This window comes from Andrena cerasifolii, chromosome 5 (assembly GCF_050908995.1).
Source record: "Andrena cerasifolii isolate SP2316 chromosome 5, iyAndCera1_principal, whole genome shotgun sequence".
Lineage (NCBI taxonomy): Eukaryota > Metazoa > Arthropoda > Insecta > Hymenoptera > Andrenidae > Andrena > Andrena cerasifolii.
The window spans coordinates 14,079,439-14,098,857 of record NC_135122.1 but is presented as its reverse complement, the minus strand read 5'-3'; the positions used below and the strand labels follow the sequence as shown (position 1 = coordinate 14,098,857).

Below are 19,419 nucleotides of genomic sequence, written 5' to 3'. Positions count from 1 at the left end.
AAGAGATATAAGTTCGATATGCCCAGGAGAGGGAAATTAATCGTAATCGTTAAATACTTGATGTCAATTGAATCGTAATCACCGTTACAGTTTGAAGTTCGCAAAGGAGAGAGAAAGAAGCTTTTCCCGATTCGTTGATCTGGCGTTTGAGGTAGCTTGGTGAACTTAATTTACGTTCACAGAGAATTTGACATTTACACGGTGCGACGGTGAATGTGACCGACGCGAATGGGAGAACTATTTCTCGCCGAGTCCGTATTCGCAAATGGGGGGCATTTAGCGAATTGTCGTTCGATGTATATCAGTATTCCTTTTTTTTTCACGTAGCGCGCAAGTTAGAATAAGTTTAGCAATCGTTCGCATACTATGTGTATAATTACGAAGAATTTTAATCGCATCTCGTCGCAGTTGTATAAGTCGTCGTTGTACCTCGAAAGACTGTTTTCTTTATTTAAGCGTGACTCCTTCATTTCTTAAATTTTAATGTAACCCTAGGCGATAACTTAGCAGTGTAGATGCGCGTCACCATGTTGTATTGTATCGACTGTTCGCCGTGACAGTACATTGTATTATATTATGGTGATAAATACAGCAGATGACGGTTTTTTTTATTAAAATAGAAACAGCGTTCTGTATTTCAATCTCCACCTCGCCCCTCCGCCCCTTTCGATTGAAAAGTTTCATTCGATCATTATCGATCTAGATATCAACTGTACAGTTTCCGTCCACGTGTACAGAGCCGAACGACCAATTTTGCTGAACCATTGAAAACTATTGATCGATCGAAAGTGGGTTAATTGGTAATTCGCGGCCAAGTGTCGTTCGTTTAAAGACACGATCTGCTGGTAGATTCTATTTTAGCGCGCGTGTTCTATTAAAGTAGCATCTATGCACTCCCATCGACTTCCTCTTCCTCGGTTCATCGTTTGATTTTCATTCGATCGACATCAATGACTCGGTTTTATGAAACCCATTGTTTATGATCAATTTAGTTCTATAGCATCAGCGCTTAGTTCCTTCTCGTTTATACAATCAGTGCCCAATCTAGCTCTTCCGCCGCTCTGATTCATAAATGATTTTTACCCGCCCTTTACATTTAAAAATAAATAATTGTTTTAAAATTTAATTTTTGACAGTGATTGAAATTTATTGTAGGTACTTGTTGAATAACAGAAGCCTTTTGTTTTATAAAGAAAAAATCCTGCTAGCATTTCTTTCCCCTAAAAGGAATTGCCAGATTGAGAATCCACTCCTGCTCGGAACCTGAGGTGCGCGCAGGTTGCATGTACTTGAAAAATCGTTTGTGATTGGTGTCTTTAAACAAAGAAATGCGTCATATCGATGGAGTGTCCAGGATTCTCGGAAGATCCTACCAACGTCAATGACGCATCCGATGCAAGTAAAAATAACATCGATCATATCGAGTCAATTGCAGAGAACCACCTTTAGGTATCTGGATATCCGAGTGGAGGACGTGATTCGCGAGCCTGGTTGCTATTATTGCGAATTTTCGAAAGAATCCTCGAACGAAATTATCGTCGTCTAAGGTACGTATAAACTGAACAACAATCACCCGGCAACATGTATCCAGGGAGTCGCCAAGAGCTCCGCGGGATACATTCTTATATCCAGCGACTTATATGCGACGACTTATGGCCAAGAATGTTCCGCGTTGAGTCGCTGTATCCCACAAAGATATTGCCAAATCGCTGGATACTAGAGCCTTACTCTCAAAGGGACGAATCGTCGGATACCAGTCGCTGGATACAAGAAGGTATCTCGCGGAGCTCTTGACGACTTCCTGGATACATGTTGCCGGGTGATTTGGCGCCTTTTCTAGCATTCCGTCGGTTAGTCCTAGCTCTTATGTCGATTTCATGTTCAAACTGAAGTATTACGTGCCCGCGGTCATTTATCGGGAGACCTTATCTTCTGTGAAAGTATCTGATTGCCGTACGTGAGTGAAGTTTAGTTGTTCCTGTGACTGTAAAATGGGACCGCGACAAACCGATCGACTGTCCCAAAAATGCCCGTGTGATTCTGTACCGTTGCGAACGAATGGCCAGCAACCGCGAGCAATGCCGAAAATGCTTGGGTTGGTGGCCATGGAGCGTGGCTAGGGGATGGAAGCCGACACGGAATCAACGACACTTCAGGGCACGAATCGTTGACCAGAATGGATGCAGTGGTAACTATTTGAAATTTCCCTCTTTGCATTCTTCATTTATGCATTTACTGTATGATGAGTGATGTATCATTATTGAGACTGAGGCTGATGCGATGCTCTTGCCTATGCGCTGTTTAAAATAATTCTTATTATCGAGGAGCATTTGTGACTTATGAATGTGCAAAGATTACTTACTTCACTACCTTCGGAATGAAGCTTTGGCATACTCGCAGAATTAATTACAAAGTACATGTAAATAATAACAATATATTCAAATTATAACAAAAGTTGCGAGTATATTCGCATTGACAAATACTTACATTATCACAGAAATAATATATTCCCTTAGTAGATAAATGTGTAATGTACATCTTTTAATTACTCCTGTTCCACACAATAAATTACAGAGAGGTCTGTTAGGTGTGTAAAGCGTATAAGCGTAAGTACCAGAAGCTAGAGATGTTATAATACCTTTGCATAAAATTTGAATGGTTAAAACATCTTTACATTTAGTATAAAATAGTTCTGATTAATGTATAATGCCAATAAATATTTAAAATATTAAGGTACTGTGGTTAGTAAAATACAGAGATTAGCATGCGAAAGAATATGTATAATGTTCTCTGTATGAGTTTAATCTTTTTTGAGTGGTTCCCGTAAATAGTTTTTGGGTACGTAGCCTTTATTACCATAACGATCTTCCATAAGCCACCATTCGTCATTCCCCTTTTCATCGTGGGGTCTAACGAGCCTTAAAGCTTGTCCTTTAACAACTGGCAATGCTCCAGCAATATTCGTTGAAAAATCATATTCCGCGTAATAAAACTGTAAACGAATTGTGACTCGCAATTATAAAATATTCCGATTATAAAATTTAACTTCGTGGTACATGCATGTGTATATTGCTACCTACCTCGTAATTTAAATTTTGATATTGTTGAACTCTAGGAATTTGCTTGATGTTGCCATAGTAGTGGTTGTTCTTCTTTACTCCCTCACTGACTTTGATGTTAAGTAATTCTTGCAAATGCGACGAAGACACGGTCTTCTGTTCCTTTTCCGGAGAATCCATGCAGATCAGATCAGGCATAGATGTATTACACAATTTATTTGTAGTAGCAGTTTCATCCAATGATGCAATTCGTGGCACTTGTTGATGCTGTAGTACTTTGGCTGGCAAAAATCCTTGAGCCATGCCATTATCCACAAACCATCTACTTGCATCCCCCATGGGATCTTGTTTCTTTATTACTGCAACCAAGGTTCCGCGGGCAGCACCCATGTCCAAAGATGAAGTGCTTACTATGTTTTCTGTGACTATGTATAACTTATCACTGGAATATTTATTCTTCAATGTGGTTCTTTGTCTTTCGCTTTGTGGACACCATGCGGATCCTGCCTCTTCTATTCTGGGATTTGATCCAGCAAACGCAAAACGCGTTATCTGATTCCACAATAAATTGTGATTAACTAGAAATGACTCTAAAATATCCTGAGATGATAGTTGAGCCGAGGTCTACAAATACAGACATGCAATTTAATTGTTTCTCTCTTAAGCACTAGTAGCCATTAATTTCCATTTCACAAGTACCTCGCAAAGAGTTAAATAACGTTTGGTAATCTTGCCGCATAAAAGTTTCCGAGCTTGGGCAAAAGCACTGATACAGTTAACTAACACTATTGTTGCTGCATCAATCAGGACTGGCAATTCTTCCAACAGTTGCTGAGTTAAAGCTTCGTAATTGTTTTTCGCTGTAGCTAATTCGTCCTGCACCTATATAAATGTTATATGACAATCGAAAATATTTAAATATTTCAAAATTCATATACATTAGAATTAAACTTAAAAAAGAGAGGTAGTTAAATATAACGTAATTACAATTCTCGATTCTTTGTACTTCTCACTCTTCGAAATGGCTGCATCATAGTCGAGCAATTTGTCGTCTCTTTTGGATATTAATACAGCAGGCCCCTCTAATAACGTCGCCAGGAAATTTATTGGCTCACTGACTCTGTCCTTTAAACAGCCCTTCAGCTCTTGAATGAATTGCGACCAAATCGTGGACCGTATCTCTCTAAGTCTATTTGCTTCGACGTTTGAAGTTCCTTGATAGTATTGGATTAAGAAATCCGACATTACCTCCCCCGAAATAGCTTCGTCGCTTAAATGTATAAGACATTGTTCGGCGTCTTTAGCCAATTGTAAAGTACATTTTTCTACGGATCTGAATTGTTTCTCAAGTTCCTCAAACTCTGGATCGACCGCGACGTTCGTTAATCCTAAACTGGCAGATAATCGTGTACTTAATCTTATAGACATTTTGGCTACGGAGTGCATGCTAAGTTTGGCCATCTTCCTCATTAATGTGTTATCATTATCCAAGTACTTGGACACCAAATCTTTCCGACGTTTATATTCATTAATATGACTTGCAACAGCTGTCATAGTCTTCCAAGCTTCTTCAACTTCTGCTTTATCAGGATGATTATCATCGGTACACTACAAAAAAAACAGCTAAATAAACATTCGTTAACTCCTCGAGATAAAACATACACTCGCGCTGGACTCACCTTTACCAATTCGTATAAAATGAGAGGGTACTTTAAAATTCTCTGTACTGGTTTTATAAGGATAGAGCTCATATCAAAGCAAGCTACCTGGTACCTTAATGCTTCGATACCTTTGTTAAATACTATCATTATTTCTTCGTTACTTTCATACTGAAATAATATAACAATATATACAATGTATAGAATGTGAATTACATACAAAGCACATACACAAAGTACAACCTTTTTCAACAAAACTAACGCAGCTTCGTGGCTCCCGCAGTACTTCACGTACACGTTCTTCAATTTTTCAGACATTTTTGTGAAGCAGGGACCAATTGTTTGCAATTCTTCGTCGCATCCTTTCATCGCTCTCAGTATCATATCTAGCAATTCTTCTGCAACTTGAATGATATCAAAAATATTCCCAAATAGAATAGCTACATCTATTCCTAGAGACTCAAGTGAACTTGGATCGTGTAAGTTAAATGTTTCATACGTCAGCTTTAGATCACGAACATATTCCTTTTCCGTAATAACTAATTCAGATATAACGTTCTGCCTGTGATCTGCGTTCTTTTGCTTCACATCTACGTTATTGTTGTCAGCAACATCGACCTGTGGATTAACGTTTCTCAAATTTGTTTCTTTATTCTCTGTCACGTCCTTTTGTAGAGGCATTCTACCTGGTACTGGTACCGGAGGTGCCGGTCTGTGTGGTTCAGAAAGTCTTTTTGACTTTTGTTCCTCTGTTTTATCACACACCTCATCGCGCCGAATTACCACAAAATCCTCTAAAGAACACTGAGTAACATCTGACGATTCTGTATGTAAAGCTGTCAGGTATCCTCTTGGGCACAAACCGATCTTATCCAATTGATCTTTAACGTTAACCCAATCGGCATTTGCCATGTCGATCACTGTGACGGTATCGCCTTCGACAACGCTTAAATCTCCATCCATTTGAGCTTGAAATGTATACTCCACCCTAGCTTGCGTTCCTGGTATTAATTCATTGTATTCTATCGTAGCTGCATCTTGATTCGAGAAGCTATACTCGCTGTTGCTTTCACCGCAATCTACTATAATGTTAACATAGGATACAGGAAAAATGCCTTTATGATTGTCTATTGTACCCGCTATCCATTCCGAATCTATATGTTTAATGAGATGTACCACTTCGCCTGCCCCAAAACTCAGCTCGTTTGGAAACTGAGCATTAAACGGATACAAAGTTATAGCGTATGGGTTTACGTCCAATGTATTCAGAGTGCTACTGTTTGTAGTGCTCTCTACTGGATCCGATACAGCTGTTTTGTATTGAGGAAATAAGTCGTAGTAATTTGGAGCGGGTTCTTCGATATAAGGTGGTATAGGCATTTCTTCGATGACGTTGTATATCCTTTCATTGTAAGGCACTGATGCAGGCGAGGAATTATTGTCTATTACAGAGGCCATATCGGATTCATCAGCAGTGTCATCTATGTAAGATATAAATGCTTCTGGGAATATCCCTTCTTTCCCATTTTCTGTTACTCCACGACACCAACAATCGTCAAGGACTTCTGTGACTGTAACTATTTCGCCTTCTGTTAAGTCAAGTTCGCCGTCAAGTTGCGCTCGTAGATTGGTTCTTATTTTGGCCCTTCTTCTTATAACATTCTTCGCTGAAGGTTTCTGAAAGCAATAAGATTGATATTTATCAATTCGATTTGAAACGAATTAGCTTGTTACTAGAACGAAGGTTGTTTAAAAAGCATACCTTTAATAAGCTAGAGTCAAGTCGCCATACGTGAGTCAAAGGAAAAATGCCCTTTCTGCAATCTGTTTGCCCCAAATACCATCCGGATCCAACATCTTGCGATCCAATAATAATTTCCCCTAATTCCATCAAGTATGGGTTAAAACAATTACTTTACTTTAAAATATATATTACTCTGTACGCATTGAAACGAATCACCTTGAGAGAAGGACAAATCTCCATCCTGCTGCCCTGGGAAAGCAGCGGTTGAAATAAACAAAGTTTCCGAGTCATGTATCTGCGGTACTTCTACTCTGTGTAAATGTCTCGAAGGAAATTTCCCTGACCTGCCTCGAGATTCTCCGTAACACCAGTGTTTATCTATGACACTACATACCTGTTTCAATTTTACACAGAGTACACCACAATATTATTATTCTCGATAGGGTTATAAGGAAATGTTTAAATAGATATATAGATACACATAAGCATTACCAAAAAGTATTCCCCTTTATTTAAACTTAATTCTCCATCGACGGTCGTGAGGAAATCGCGCAGGACCTTCGTCAATGTACCTTGTTCCATTTTTCAACTCGATTAGGTTCAATTTTACGTTCAATTTCGGGAAATCGTAATTCGCAGTTACAAAGATTGACACCTTGACAGATTAATGACGCGGTTGCTATAAGTCACGTGGCAGGAACATCTGTTCGCGATTATGTCCGAATTTTGAGTTCGACGCGTGTGACTAACAAAAATAAATTACCGTAAAACGGGACTTTTGCACAAACATTTCGAGCATATAGCATAAGAACAACTAGGATAATTCTATAATATTTATATATATATATATAGAAAAGTTATTTATTGTGCTTATTTTGGTCGAGAGGTTTACGCAATCGCTTGTTTCATTACAGTAAATCTATACAATCTGTAATTGTTGCGTTAGAGGGTGTTGATCCTCCTAATCCTATAATACAGTTTCTGACAATATTGATTATTCTGATACTGTATTGAATGTACATTCTCTGCATTATTCGAGGTTATGAGCGTAATTTCGGATTATAATAATCTTCTTCGTATACCATCGGTACATGTTTCAAAAGAGAGAATGTATCGATGGTAGTTTAATAATATTTTGCTAGCTCTGTATTTTTTTATGTGCCGATTGAAGTACAATTACCATGCGTTTAATGACTTTAAGGTTATGAAACCGTATTGATAACAGTTGTTGCTTAGACTGTGTTATGTTTACAAAACAAAAAATATTTTAAGTGATAGATACGAAAATATTAATTATTATACGATGCAGTGCCTAAGGATTTTGTTTCACGCTGTACAAAATAAGTCTCCGTATTGTAATAGAATAAATTTGATACGTAAAAAGAGAGAATTCGCCACACTGAATATTGTCCATCGATATAAACATAATTCTACAGAGGAGTTTGAAAGGTATGAAGAAAATGAAGAAGAACAGCAGAATTATATGGCACTGTCCCAAGATTATTTAGGAACAGTCACTGGTGGACATAAAGTATTTATTTTGCAGCCATATATAAAATGGGGTGTGAATAAGAGAAGAAACACCACACCTGAATTACAGTTGGCAGAGGCAGTAGCACTTATCAATACCCTACCAAATTGGAGCGTAGTAGGGACAAAAATTATTCCCCTCTTAACTCTACAGAAGAAACAGCTGGTTGGTTCTGGAGCACTTAACGCTTTGAAAAAGGAGATTGGGAGTTGTCCGAATGCAACAGCGATATTTGTTAGTACAAACTTATTGAAGTTTGTACAAATAGCCGAGTTACAGAAAGCACTTTGCTTGCCTATTTATGATCGGTACTCTATAGTCATTCATATTTTTCGTGACCACGCAAAGACGCCGGAAGCAAAGTTGCAAGTGTCGCTGGCAGAAATTCCATACATAAAGAAGAAAATGATTGATCTGTTCACTTGTCACGGCGGGAGGATAAACTTAGACGAGAAGAGAAAGAAATTGCTTGAAAGCAGAGAAAGAAAGTTGAAAACTGCGCTGAGAAAAATAAAGGAGCACAGGAATATGATAAAAAGTCAAAGAAGTAGCTACGGTTTTCCAAGTATCGCTGTAGTTGGGTATACGAATGCTGGGAAAACATCGTTGATAAAAGCACTAACAGGGGATGTGTCGTTAGAGCCTGAAAATAAATTATTCGCCACTTTAGACACAACGATTCATCAAGGATTCCTGCGTAATAAGTTGAAGGTGTTATATATCGATACTATAGGCTTCATTCAGGATGTGCCAGAAACCTTAATAGAACCATTCGTAGTAACATTAGAAGACGCTATAAATGCAGTACGTTAATCGCTTGTTTCGATACTCATCTTAAACTGTTTAGGGGTCGTCCTTAAATTACGTAAGGCTTTTTGGGGGAGGAGGGAGTCGCGAGTTTCTTACGTTTTCTTACAAGGAAGAGGAAGTCAGGTTGCGTCTTACGCATTATTTTGTGACCTAATTTTCAATAAATACAAATTCTATCATTAATGTTCCAGAAAAGTAGTTTCAGAATAAATTTCCCGAAACCGAGTTAAACGAATTATATAAACCTTTAAGACAATTTAATAACTGAAAAAATTAAATGCAAAAAATATTACGTAAGGAGGGGGTTGGAATATAAAATCTTACGAATTCATATACCGGGAGGGAGAGAGGGGGTAAGAAATCGCCAAAATTACCCTTACGTAATTTAAGGACGGCCCGTTACGTAATTATCGGTTAATTTATCCGACTTTTTGTAGGAGCTTTTGATTCACGTGTATGACATCAGTCACCCCGATGTGAAAGCGCAAATTCAGCATGTTCAGGAAACGATACGACCGATAATAGGCGAAAATAAAATAGTAATTAACGTTGCCAATAAATGCGATATCGCCGGAGATGATACCTCAGAGAAAGACGACATGCCAGAGGACACGTTGCGCGTGTCCTCCTTAAAATTAACCGGGATCGATGTGTTACGATTGAAATTGGAGGAAGAAATTTTGAGAGCTGCCGATTTAATGAAACGACGCATTAGAGTGCAAGTAGGCAGTGCTGTCGCATCGTGGTTATATAAAGAAACAACGGTTACAAATGCGGAGCCTGACTCGGAGGATCCGCAGTACTTGGTAATGGATGTAATCATGACTACATCGACATTTTACAAATTTAAGCGGGTTTGCAACGAATAAAACGGTCGTTTGAGATACTCATTTACATACGTACGCCTGTGTTGTTAATCGCAATATATCTTTCCCGTTACCTTTTTTTTTTTCAATATTTAACCTGAAAAGAGTACGTTACTCGCTGCCGCAGCAGCGCTCCCAAGCGTGTTATCGTTTTTTCATCAAACTAAATGGCACTTGCCAGCCTCGAAATCCTCGAGATTGAGGCTTGCCTCTCAAAAGATTTTCCTTTTTTTACGACTCATCGCGTACACGTGTCGCGCACATGTTTCCCTGCAGCCAGCACTTCTGAATACCAGATGTACGGTGCATACTCGATTGGAATTTTCAGCCGGAAATTCGTTGCGCTCGTTAACGGCGCTAGAACTTTAATCGCGTATGCCCGTGCATTTGCGCGAATATAAAATGCATCATGCATATAAAAACGAGCTGGTCCATTCGTTTTATTTACGTCCTCCGGAGAAGGACGAAATTGCACGCGCCGTCATCGCCACGCGATTACGAATAAATGCGCCCGACTGAAAGAGCGGTGGAGGGAAATTTTTCGAGAGATCTGCAGGCGAGTGTGTCCGCTGGTTGGAATCGTGCGGTGCATCGTAGCATAAATCGGCGGCCGACGCGAGCGACGCGTGGGCCGCGGAGGATGCGATTTCACATTATCGGAGAGTAGGATTCAAGCGGAGAGGATGGGGGCCCGTGGAAAAAGGGAGATACGAAAATCCGGCGAAGGGTAAACGAGATAAGGAAGTTCGTTACGCCCGGCTGGTTTTACCCAAACGCGGTTTGATATACGAGCCTCGATAGTTAAGAAAGACAGTAGCAGAACGGGGGCAATTACGTAGGCGCATGGCAGCCACTAAATCAGCCTTTAGAATTTAATGAACAATCGATCTCTACCTGTTTCTGGATGTTCTTTTTCGTGCAGGCACTCGCGGAGGGGCTTCCGGAGGCCGCGTTTATTAACAGAGAAGTTTATTTGTCTTATCCTCCTGCCTCTCTCTCTCTCTCTCTCTCTCGGTCCCTCTGGCTCTCTCTCTCTCTCTCTCTGTCTCTTGGCGAGCGCAAGAACGATCATCCAGCGCAAGAAACTTCGCGGCGAGGGTGCCGGCGACGTGATGTATAATTCATAGAGCCGCCGGTTCATGCATATATAGATATATACATACATAAAGCGTCTTGAGGAATTAATCGCGGCGTCTCGTGGAAGAGTTTCGACGTGGCGTCCTTCGGGTGAAGGAATTAATGAAGGATTGATATCGCGATTATGTGGCTCTACCCCGCGGGAAGGGCCCGGCGTGCCAAGAGCCCCGATCGACAACGGGCAAACTGGCCGCGATAATTAATTACGAAGCCGTGACGTCGCTTTAACGTCGTTAATTTTCATTATCTCGATTGGAATTCGCTTGTAGCGCGACCGTGCACCGCTTTCGGGCTTGCTAATTTCGCGCCTCGCCTTTCCCCGTCTCGGAAAGGGCATTAATAATTCCGGCTGCCCTTGCAAAATTTGTCACCCGGCAGGCCCAGAATCGGCGGCGGGCCAGCGCGACGCTTAGGGTTAACGTTAACGCTGGACACCCACACCAGAGACGCGGGCGCGCCGGTCGCTTTCACGGGCGCAAGGATCCCGGCGATGCACTTTGCATGTCGCCTGGATTATTAAAGCGAACCAAGTGAAACCTAATTATCGCGCCGCCACGCCTGCCGCTGGCCCAACTCGAACGACTAATTTCCACCGTTTTCCTACTGTTTACCGTGACAACAAAGCAGCAACTTTGCATACCCGCCGCTCCCTGGCCGCGGGATAGACCCTGTAATCGCCGTAATCTTCGCGCGTCCACGCATTAGACGTATGATTATCTGTCGCCGCGTTGCGTTTCCCGCATGCATTGTCCAACCACCGCTGTTCCCGCGATGCTCCTCTCTATTCTTACGCATCGCGAAGTCCCTGTAAATTGGTGTGTCTCGGGAAGCCCGTTGCATTGGCAGGGAATTTAACGAGCGGAGATTGAAGGGGGTCGCCGGGGTCAGTCGAATTTTACGGGGATCGGCAGGTGGAGGTGGCCACGGTCGGCCACAAGGCCAACGAGGTCAACCTATCGCGCCAAGCGACGATCATCGAGGATCACCGTATCATTAACTTGATAATAAAATAGTCGAACCGCTGCGCGTCTATTGCAAACACGAAAAAGAACGTTGGTGTCTCATTGAGCACTCGGAAGCGTCGTTGGAACCTCTGCTAATCAATATTTTCTTCATTATTTTCGTGCATCAATTAAAATGCATCGCGCCGCGTAGATTTCGTCGGAATTGCCGATCCGACGGGCGAGCCATCGTATTTCTTTTGTTCAACGCGTCATTTGCTTCACTCTGACGGTGGACGGCGCGCGTTTATCTGGTGCTTCAACTACAAAGCTGAGCTTAATCCAGCAACTGCAAGCCAACAATTACACGAACGATTGACTAACGAATGTCGATCGGCGAGTGACTCGTATAATGTAATGATTGGACGTCGCCCTGATTCGGCCGCCGTTACAGATTCAATTACGGTTCGCACCGCTTGATATTTTGCGACCCCGATTGGACGTCCGCGAAATCGACGGGACAGAACTTTGATCTCCGGCCACCGTTGCTGGTGGCCACGGAATCGGATTAAACGACGCTGTGCGCATAAATAACGAAAACGGTGTCTACCGTTTGCCGCCGTTTCCGCGGCTCTGTTTGCTATAATTTTAATTGGACGGCCTCGCCAATCTGACCGACGAAACCTGTTCCGCTCGCGGAATACGTATCTTCCGCTCGTATCTTCGCGATGTCTCGTTATCGCTGGTGACACGGAAAAGAGCGGTAATCGATTTGTAATGTTGCGTCAACATTAAATCGTTAACTTCCACCGTGCTGTGATTAATCATGCGTTTCACGCGACACTGCTTTAGCGAGGCACAGGGTTTCGCCTGTCGCCAGGTTATTGTAGGGATTAGGCATCTTGGATCGACGCGCAGTGCGTTTACTCTTACTCCGAAATGAGTTATTGCCTTTTCATTTCATCGCGAGGGTCCGAGCGGTTCCGTTCCGCGCGAAAAATTCGCGTTTCAGCTTCGTGCTTCAACCAGAGGCATTCGAGGTAGGCGCGAGGGGATCTAAGAAGCCACTTTTCGAGCATTTCTTTCGGGCTCGAAAGAAATTCGTATCTATGGATTTAAGAAAAAAGGCCCAGGTGGCAAACGTTCTGAGGGGCCCATTTTTGGGGGAAAATGAAGAGGTAGTTTACTAAAAACAGGCCAGGTGTAGTAGTGCGAAAAAATGCAGTGCTGGGATACAGTAGAGCGTCAATTATCCGAATTGCTTGGGACTAGGGATTGTAAACCGGTAAATCGGTTTGAAGTTTTTTTTCACTGATAACGTAGTAGATGTCGACGGAATTATGCGCTACATTGCTATACATCCAATTTTTACCGGTAAATCGCCAAATTTTTACCGGTAATTTGATAAATTACGTATTTCTTGATATTTACCGGTAGATCGTGAGAAATACGTATTTCTCGATATTTGCCGGTAGATCGCGAGAAATAGTAGCGCATATATGTAGCGCATAATTTCGTCGATATCTACTACGTTATCAGTGAAAAAAAGCTTCAAACCGATTTACCGATTTACCGGTTTGCAATCCCTACTTGGGACCACCGAGGTGATTCGGAAATTCGAATTATTCGAATTACACCTAAAATTACTTATTATATACAAGAATCCTACTGCGTTAATTTATATTACGCAAAAGTCAATCGAGTAATTGGTAGCTGCACACTGGTTCAAAGAAATGGTGGGGGTAGCGATGATGCAGCACTGGTTCGGTTAATCGAGGTTCGGATAATTGACGCTCTACTGTACCTATATCTAATCATAATTTTTTTTGGTCATGGGGCCCTGCGGGGGCCTTCTGTGCAGGGGCCTAGGCGACAATTGTTCATCAGCCGCCCTTTTAAATCCGCTACTGGGTTAATCGCAGAGCGATAGTCGTTGGGCGGATTTCTCGCGATGGGAAATCAACGTTAAAAGGCGGGCCCTTTACGTGACGCGGCCGATGTTCGCCGGACGGATATTAGTCGAGCGAAGTCGGTAACTTCAAAGAGAGGCAGAAAAATGTGAGCGGGCAACTCCGCGTAGGAGAGTCCCATACCCGCGAATGCCTTCGTCAAACGATCAACACGATTCCCTTTCCACGCCTACCGGAGGCTCCTCTGACTCCCATTCTCTCATTCTCTCGGTCGTTTTCAGTTTCGTTGTCCCCGTCTCTGTCTCTCCTTCCACTCGCAAGGGTCCCCGGTAAAGAGATGCGTATTTACATACACGCTCGCGCTCTTTCTCCACCTACTCTTCTTCTCGTTATTACGGTCATGCCCCGTGTAGTTTTACACCGTGTATCTATTAGCCGGCCCTTCGTCCCCAGATTACTCGCCAGGCCGAGACGAATCAATGAGAGAAATATTACGCAATTGTCGTTCGTTTACGTGGCTTCGAAGGAACGACAAGTGGAAAGAGACGAACGTAGACCATTAGAGTATTTCGTTCGTTTACCCAGTCACAACACGACTCAACGGGGCGAGAGCTAGGGCCGTATATAGACAAGCTAGGGCCCCAGTTATAGGAGCGTTACTCCATCTAATCACCCTCCGCTTTTACCACGAGAAGGTACAATCTCGGGTCTGTCGTTCTATCTTTCCATTCTACGGAATGGAACAAGAGACTTCTAGACATTCGTATTGTACAGCCTCGAATAATCCCTATCAATCGGTCGGAGTGGCGGATGTTTGTTACGTGAAAATCGATTTCTGTCTAACGCTCGGCATACCAGTGACTAATAACCGATGGCGGGGTTAAAGTTATTTTCAAACACCGATCATTACGAACGAATGCGAAGCGTATTCGCCGGATCGGCGTCCGTGCACAGAGTTAGACGGCCCTGCCGGCAGGCCCTAGCATTGGCTGTTTCGCGGGCGTGGGAGCTCCGCAGGGGTTCAGTTTGTCTGGACGGGTAATAGAACTGCGCTGGGGGTGGGCGTAAGAACGAGGAACGGTTAGTATATCCTCACGAAGGGTAGGAGCAATAGCCGGTTGGCGCAAGTGCGGCGGGGATATCGTGGCCTGGCGGAGCCCAGTCGAGTCCCGTGAGTCCGGGCAAGCACAGCTATTAAGGTGGTACGTGGTGGTGGTGTAGGCGTCGTCCGGGACTGAGATTTCGAGCCGCCATCGAAAACCATCTGCACGGTGTCTGTGCGTCTACGTGTGGCTCGTCAGTTTCACGCGGTACGCATCGAGCCGCCTGGTTTCATTGTGCCCGATGCCACCGAGCAGCTTCTTATTCTCGTATGCCGCGTGCTGTGCGAACGTATACGTGTGCGTCTGGGAGTGAGGGAGAGAGAGAGAGAGATATAGAGAGAGAGAGAGAGAGAGAGAGAGCTGGTGTGTGTGTGTGTGTGCGCGCAAGAGAGAGAGAGAGAGAGAGGGAGTGAGAGAGTGAGAGTAGTAGGTACGGCTAGAAGGATGGAAAGAGTAGAAGCAGTTAGATAGAGGCGAGTCGAGTCGAGTGGAGTCCCGAGGAGAAGAAAGAGAGAGAAAGTATAGTCGGTGCGTGATAGTACGCGTCGAAAGAGCGGCTGCCCGACCGAACCCGGCGAGGAGGAGGCGAGAGCTGTCACTTCGATCGCCATTTTAGCGCCGAGGCGGTGAAGAACCACCGGGTATGCACGCCGGCAGCGGCGACGAACCGGAGCGCCCTGTCACGATGGACGGTGGTGCTGTTTATGGGCTGTGGCTCCTTCGCTGACTTCTCTCGGGTGTGTACGTTCTGGTCGCGGACCCGGCTATCGAGGGAGACGGCCTCGCGGAACGAGGATAAAACAGAGCGAAGAAAAAAGTGGTAGGCGCGCGTCGATCGCAGCATGTAGTACGTGCGGTGTGCCTTCTCGTCGCGAGGGTTACGTTTTCCGTCTCTCCACTTCTGTGTCAGACCCAACCTTTCGTTAGCGCGTCGTGTGCCCGCTCGGCGATCGTCCGTCCGCTCGGGTTCCCGGTCATGCGTCTGATCGTTATTCCGCCTTGCCAGCAAAACTTTGCGTCGCGAACGACCAGTGAATTCATTTTCCCCCAACAAGTGTGCTCCCCCCCCCCCGTCGCCCGTCTCCGAGAGCACGGCATCTCGATGACGTCGAGCCAGTGGAATTTCGAGTTGGCCGCGTCGCGATCTCGACGGACACCTCGCGTCTCGGGCAAATCGAGAGTGCCGTGCGCGCGGTACCTGGTGACAGTCGAGCGCCGAGCACGTATGCGCGTGGTTAACTCGAAATTGCGAGGCACGGGGGAGATCGCGGAGCGCGGTTGCGTGGAGCCAACGACGGGGAAGGTGATAAGGGACGGGTGAAGATTATTTGGGGGGCGACAGAGAAAGGAAAGGGGGCGAATCGGCAGGAGAAGGAGAGGTGTGCGTGAAAGAGTGAAAGGGGTTAGGGTCAGGGGGAAAGAGATAGCCGAAGAGCGGCGCCATACTGGCTCCCCGTAGTTTTCACGACACGTTAGGCGATCTATCTCTCTTCCCACCGTCCCGTGTCTCTCAATTCCGTTTACGGCCCCGTCGATCGGCCGTTGTGTCACGAGAGAAGTCACTGATCGATCGTAAATGGTGTTTCAGGTACGTACGGCGATAAGGCCGTGCTCGTGGCGGAACTCAGCGGACTACCACACTCGTTCGGACCGACGCGACGCGGCGCGACGGATGGGCCTGCTTCCACTTCGTAACGCCCGATAGAAGATAAGGGAACCGGCGGTGGCGGTGTCGCGGAGTCGCTGCGACCCCGGCAGTAAAAGCCGCGAGGCGCGAGGACGCATACCCCGAAGTACATACACGAGGAAGGAATCGAACAGGCGCGCACGATGATTCTGCGCGTCTGAGAGTGTCGAGTACGCGGCTGGGAGCGAGATAGCTAGATGGATAGATAGGTAGATATAGGTGTAGATAGGACCTAGATAGGACGGATAAAAAGGACGCGCGGTAAGGGTTACGCGACGCGCCGGGAAGTTCTCGCGTATCGCAGATCGTCGCGCGGTGTGCGAGGTAAAAAGAGTGATAACCGTCGTTCGTGGCAGTGAGTGGGGTGGGAGCGTAAACCTACCGCGGGAGGGTCACGAACGATGTTATCGTTGTTCGTTGCGCGTTTCTTCGACCCCTGATGATCGGCGCGAGGTCTCGGTGTAACCGATTAACGGACTCTCGCGAGTGTCCATCGATTGAACGGTCGCGCCAAGAGTGAAGCGAAGGAGTACCAGCCGGGGAAGAAGAGGAAGAAGAGGAAGAGAAAGGAGAGGAAGAGGCGCGAAGGGGAACAGGAATAATAAGAAGAGAGGGGACGAAGACAACAGAGGGGAGGCAGATTCAGCGAAGAGGTGGATAGAGAAGGATTAGCGGCGACTTGTGAGAGTGGTCCGTGGCGACAGAGTGCGTGCTCTGAACGGAGCACGTTGCGAGCGAGTATCATCGAGGACGGGGGGTCCGAAGCGACATTGGGGGGGCGTGTGAGACTGATTTTGCCCCCCCTACCCCCTGGTGCCGTCGTCCAAAACTGTGACTCCATCCTCGCCGGCCCAATTTCTCGTCGGCGCTACAACGTTGCTGTTTAGGTGAGTCCAGCTCCACTATTTCCTCTCTTTCAACCATGTCTCGACCTTCGCGGATCGAAACGTGGCTTCGTCGTATCGTGGAGGGAAGCAGATGTTTGAGGAGACTGGTAGGACAGGGAGTTTTTGTTATTGCGATAACGTACCTGCAATGTCGCGACGGGACTCATTTGTAAATACGCTCGATAACAGGCCACCGTTCGCTTCCTTGCCTGCCCTCGTCGCGTCGAGCGGAGCAAGAAACAAACGGGCTCCAGTAGAATGGGCTCTTCTTTAAGTGTTTTGTCTGTCCATACCCCTCGGGCTCCTTGCTTCCGTTCATCCGCCCTCCGCTGTGTATTATACCAGTCGGCAGGACTCGCGGATGTTGCCCCCGGCCAGAGGTGAAAAATTCGGCGCCGTTTCGCCGCCAAAATACCACTGCCTCTCGGTTTCGGTCTGTGTACACATTACCGATCCGTAACTTGTTCTTGGGGAGCAAGGACTCGATGGTTCCGTTGATCTTGTTAATTACCCTGCAAATTACATTTCGAACAACGAATACAACGTGAGCCGATATCTCATTTAAGAATCACGGAAAGAATGCTATCGATTTATTTATCTTCTATGCTTATATAATCGTTGTGTCACTGATTCATCACTGTCCAACCTAAACCGCTGACCCTAGAAACATGAAATTCGGAGGGTATATTCCTTTTGCGACGTAGGTGCTCGATAAGAAGGGATTTTTTGAAATTCCAACCCGAAGGGGGTAAAAAGGGGTGAAATATGTTTTTCTCGAACTTCTTATTATTTCTTACGCCCGATTAGATATCAGTTTGGTTTTTACTTCGAAAGGTTACCCACACAAATGCCTAAAAACCGGATTCAGTATTTTGCCCTAATCAATCCCTAAGGGAGTGAAAAGGGGTGAAATGTGTTTCCACGGATTTCTTAAAATCTCTTCGGCCCGATTAGATATCAACTTGGTTTTTACTTCGAAAGGTTACCCACACAAATGCCTAAAAGCCGGATTCAGCATTTTGCCCTAAACAACCCCTAAGGGAGTGAATAGGAGTGAAATGTATTTTTACTTTTGTATAGTCCTTAATATCTCTTAGGCCCGAAGCGAAGCGTAGTTTGCTAGTACACTTATGTAATCACATCAGATTGATAGATGAAAAGTAGGTACAGCCATTGATAGTGATCCTTTCCCTTAAATGATGAAGGTTTATTCTAAAAATGTCCAACTCCGTCGTCCGACGTTGGTGAATTACTTTCAACATTCTTCCTCTTCGTGTGCTCCGAATCGTCGACGTCCTCTTGTGATCACCAGTAACGCCTCGCATATGGTCGTGCATCGTTGTTATGGGGAATTCTATGTTACGCTTAGTCGCACACGGTTTAACACGGTATCATGATCTTATGGGGCTTGCACACGTATCATTACTTACAGTGGTCATCCGACTGTATGCTCGGGCGAGAATTACGCGGGTACTTTAATGTATTCGCAACATCTTGGGGAGTAGCTGCAGTCGATTTCGAATTATTTACATCCCTAAATATTCATGAGCCGCATTTATCATGCTTCTGATTGGTTCTGCTATCCAACCCTAGTATTTCAAAGGCCGAGGCAATCGTTGAGCACTACGCAGACCCGATAGAAATATTTCCGCCGATTTTCCACCCCGCCGTTTTCGTTCCTCCGCGAAATTCAGCGCCGCTCTAATCAAACACACCGGCGCTGGATTCCATTTTTGTTAACGGTGGCAATTACTTGCTGCATGATTGACGACAAATAACGGTCGCCGTTCGGGCGAGCAAGCTCGTCGGATTATACGCGTTTAGCGATCGTTACGTCGCGCGCTTTATCGTCTTCCAAATATAATTGATTGACAGCGCGCGCAACGCCGAAATTCAATTACCGTTGATACAACGCTCGAGTATCGCCGATTTCTGATCAATACTCGGGCACGACCGTTCGCAGCGTGCACTTCGCGCAGATTGGGGAAAAACCGTCGGAGGGAAAACTCGGCGCCCCTTCGCAACGGAAACACTTGCCGTCTCGCTGGTTGCGACTGGTTACTTCTGTAACCCAGAGCTTCAGGAA

At 44.9% G+C, this 19,419-nt stretch overlaps 3 protein-coding genes across 3 annotated transcripts in view; 2 read left to right on the top strand and 1 right to left on the bottom strand.

Moving 5' to 3' along the window:
* Positions 1 to 2,418: 2,418 nt before the first annotated feature.
* Positions 2,419 to 7,093, bottom strand: LOC143368661 (rho guanine nucleotide exchange factor 38). Its single transcript, XM_076811607.1, has 9 exons — positions 6,954 to 7,093; positions 6,678 to 6,855; positions 6,480 to 6,598; positions 4,961 to 6,394; positions 4,739 to 4,888; positions 4,047 to 4,667; positions 3,759 to 3,941; positions 3,081 to 3,683; positions 2,419 to 2,992 (listed from the first exon to the last, which is right to left on the bottom strand). Exons 1-9 carry the CDS (start codon positions 7,041 to 7,043, stop codon positions 2,801 to 2,803), a joined length of 3,570 nt encoding a protein of 1,189 aa, XP_076667722.1. The 5' UTR covers positions 7,044 to 7,093; the 3' UTR covers positions 2,419 to 2,800.
* Positions 7,094 to 7,385: 292 nt separating this feature from the next.
* On the top strand, positions 7,386 to 9,704 carry LOC143368667 (putative GTP-binding protein 6). Its single transcript, XM_076811618.1, has 2 exons — positions 7,386 to 8,796; positions 9,240 to 9,704. Exons 1-2 carry the CDS (start codon positions 7,765 to 7,767, stop codon positions 9,669 to 9,671), a joined length of 1,464 nt encoding a protein of 487 aa, XP_076667733.1. The 5' UTR covers positions 7,386 to 7,764; the 3' UTR covers positions 9,672 to 9,704.
* A 5,107-nt stretch (positions 9,705 to 14,811) lies between these two features.
* The window catches only part of Plexa (plexin A), a 240,341-nt gene continuing 235,733 nt past the window's right edge, over positions 14,812 to 19,419 (top strand). Inside the window, exons 1-2 of the mRNA XM_076811590.1 lie at positions 14,812 to 14,966; positions 16,348 to 17,333. The gene's annotated coding sequence lies outside the window, so the exon portion shown is untranslated. The remainder of the gene's footprint in view (positions 14,967 to 16,347; positions 17,334 to 19,419) is intronic.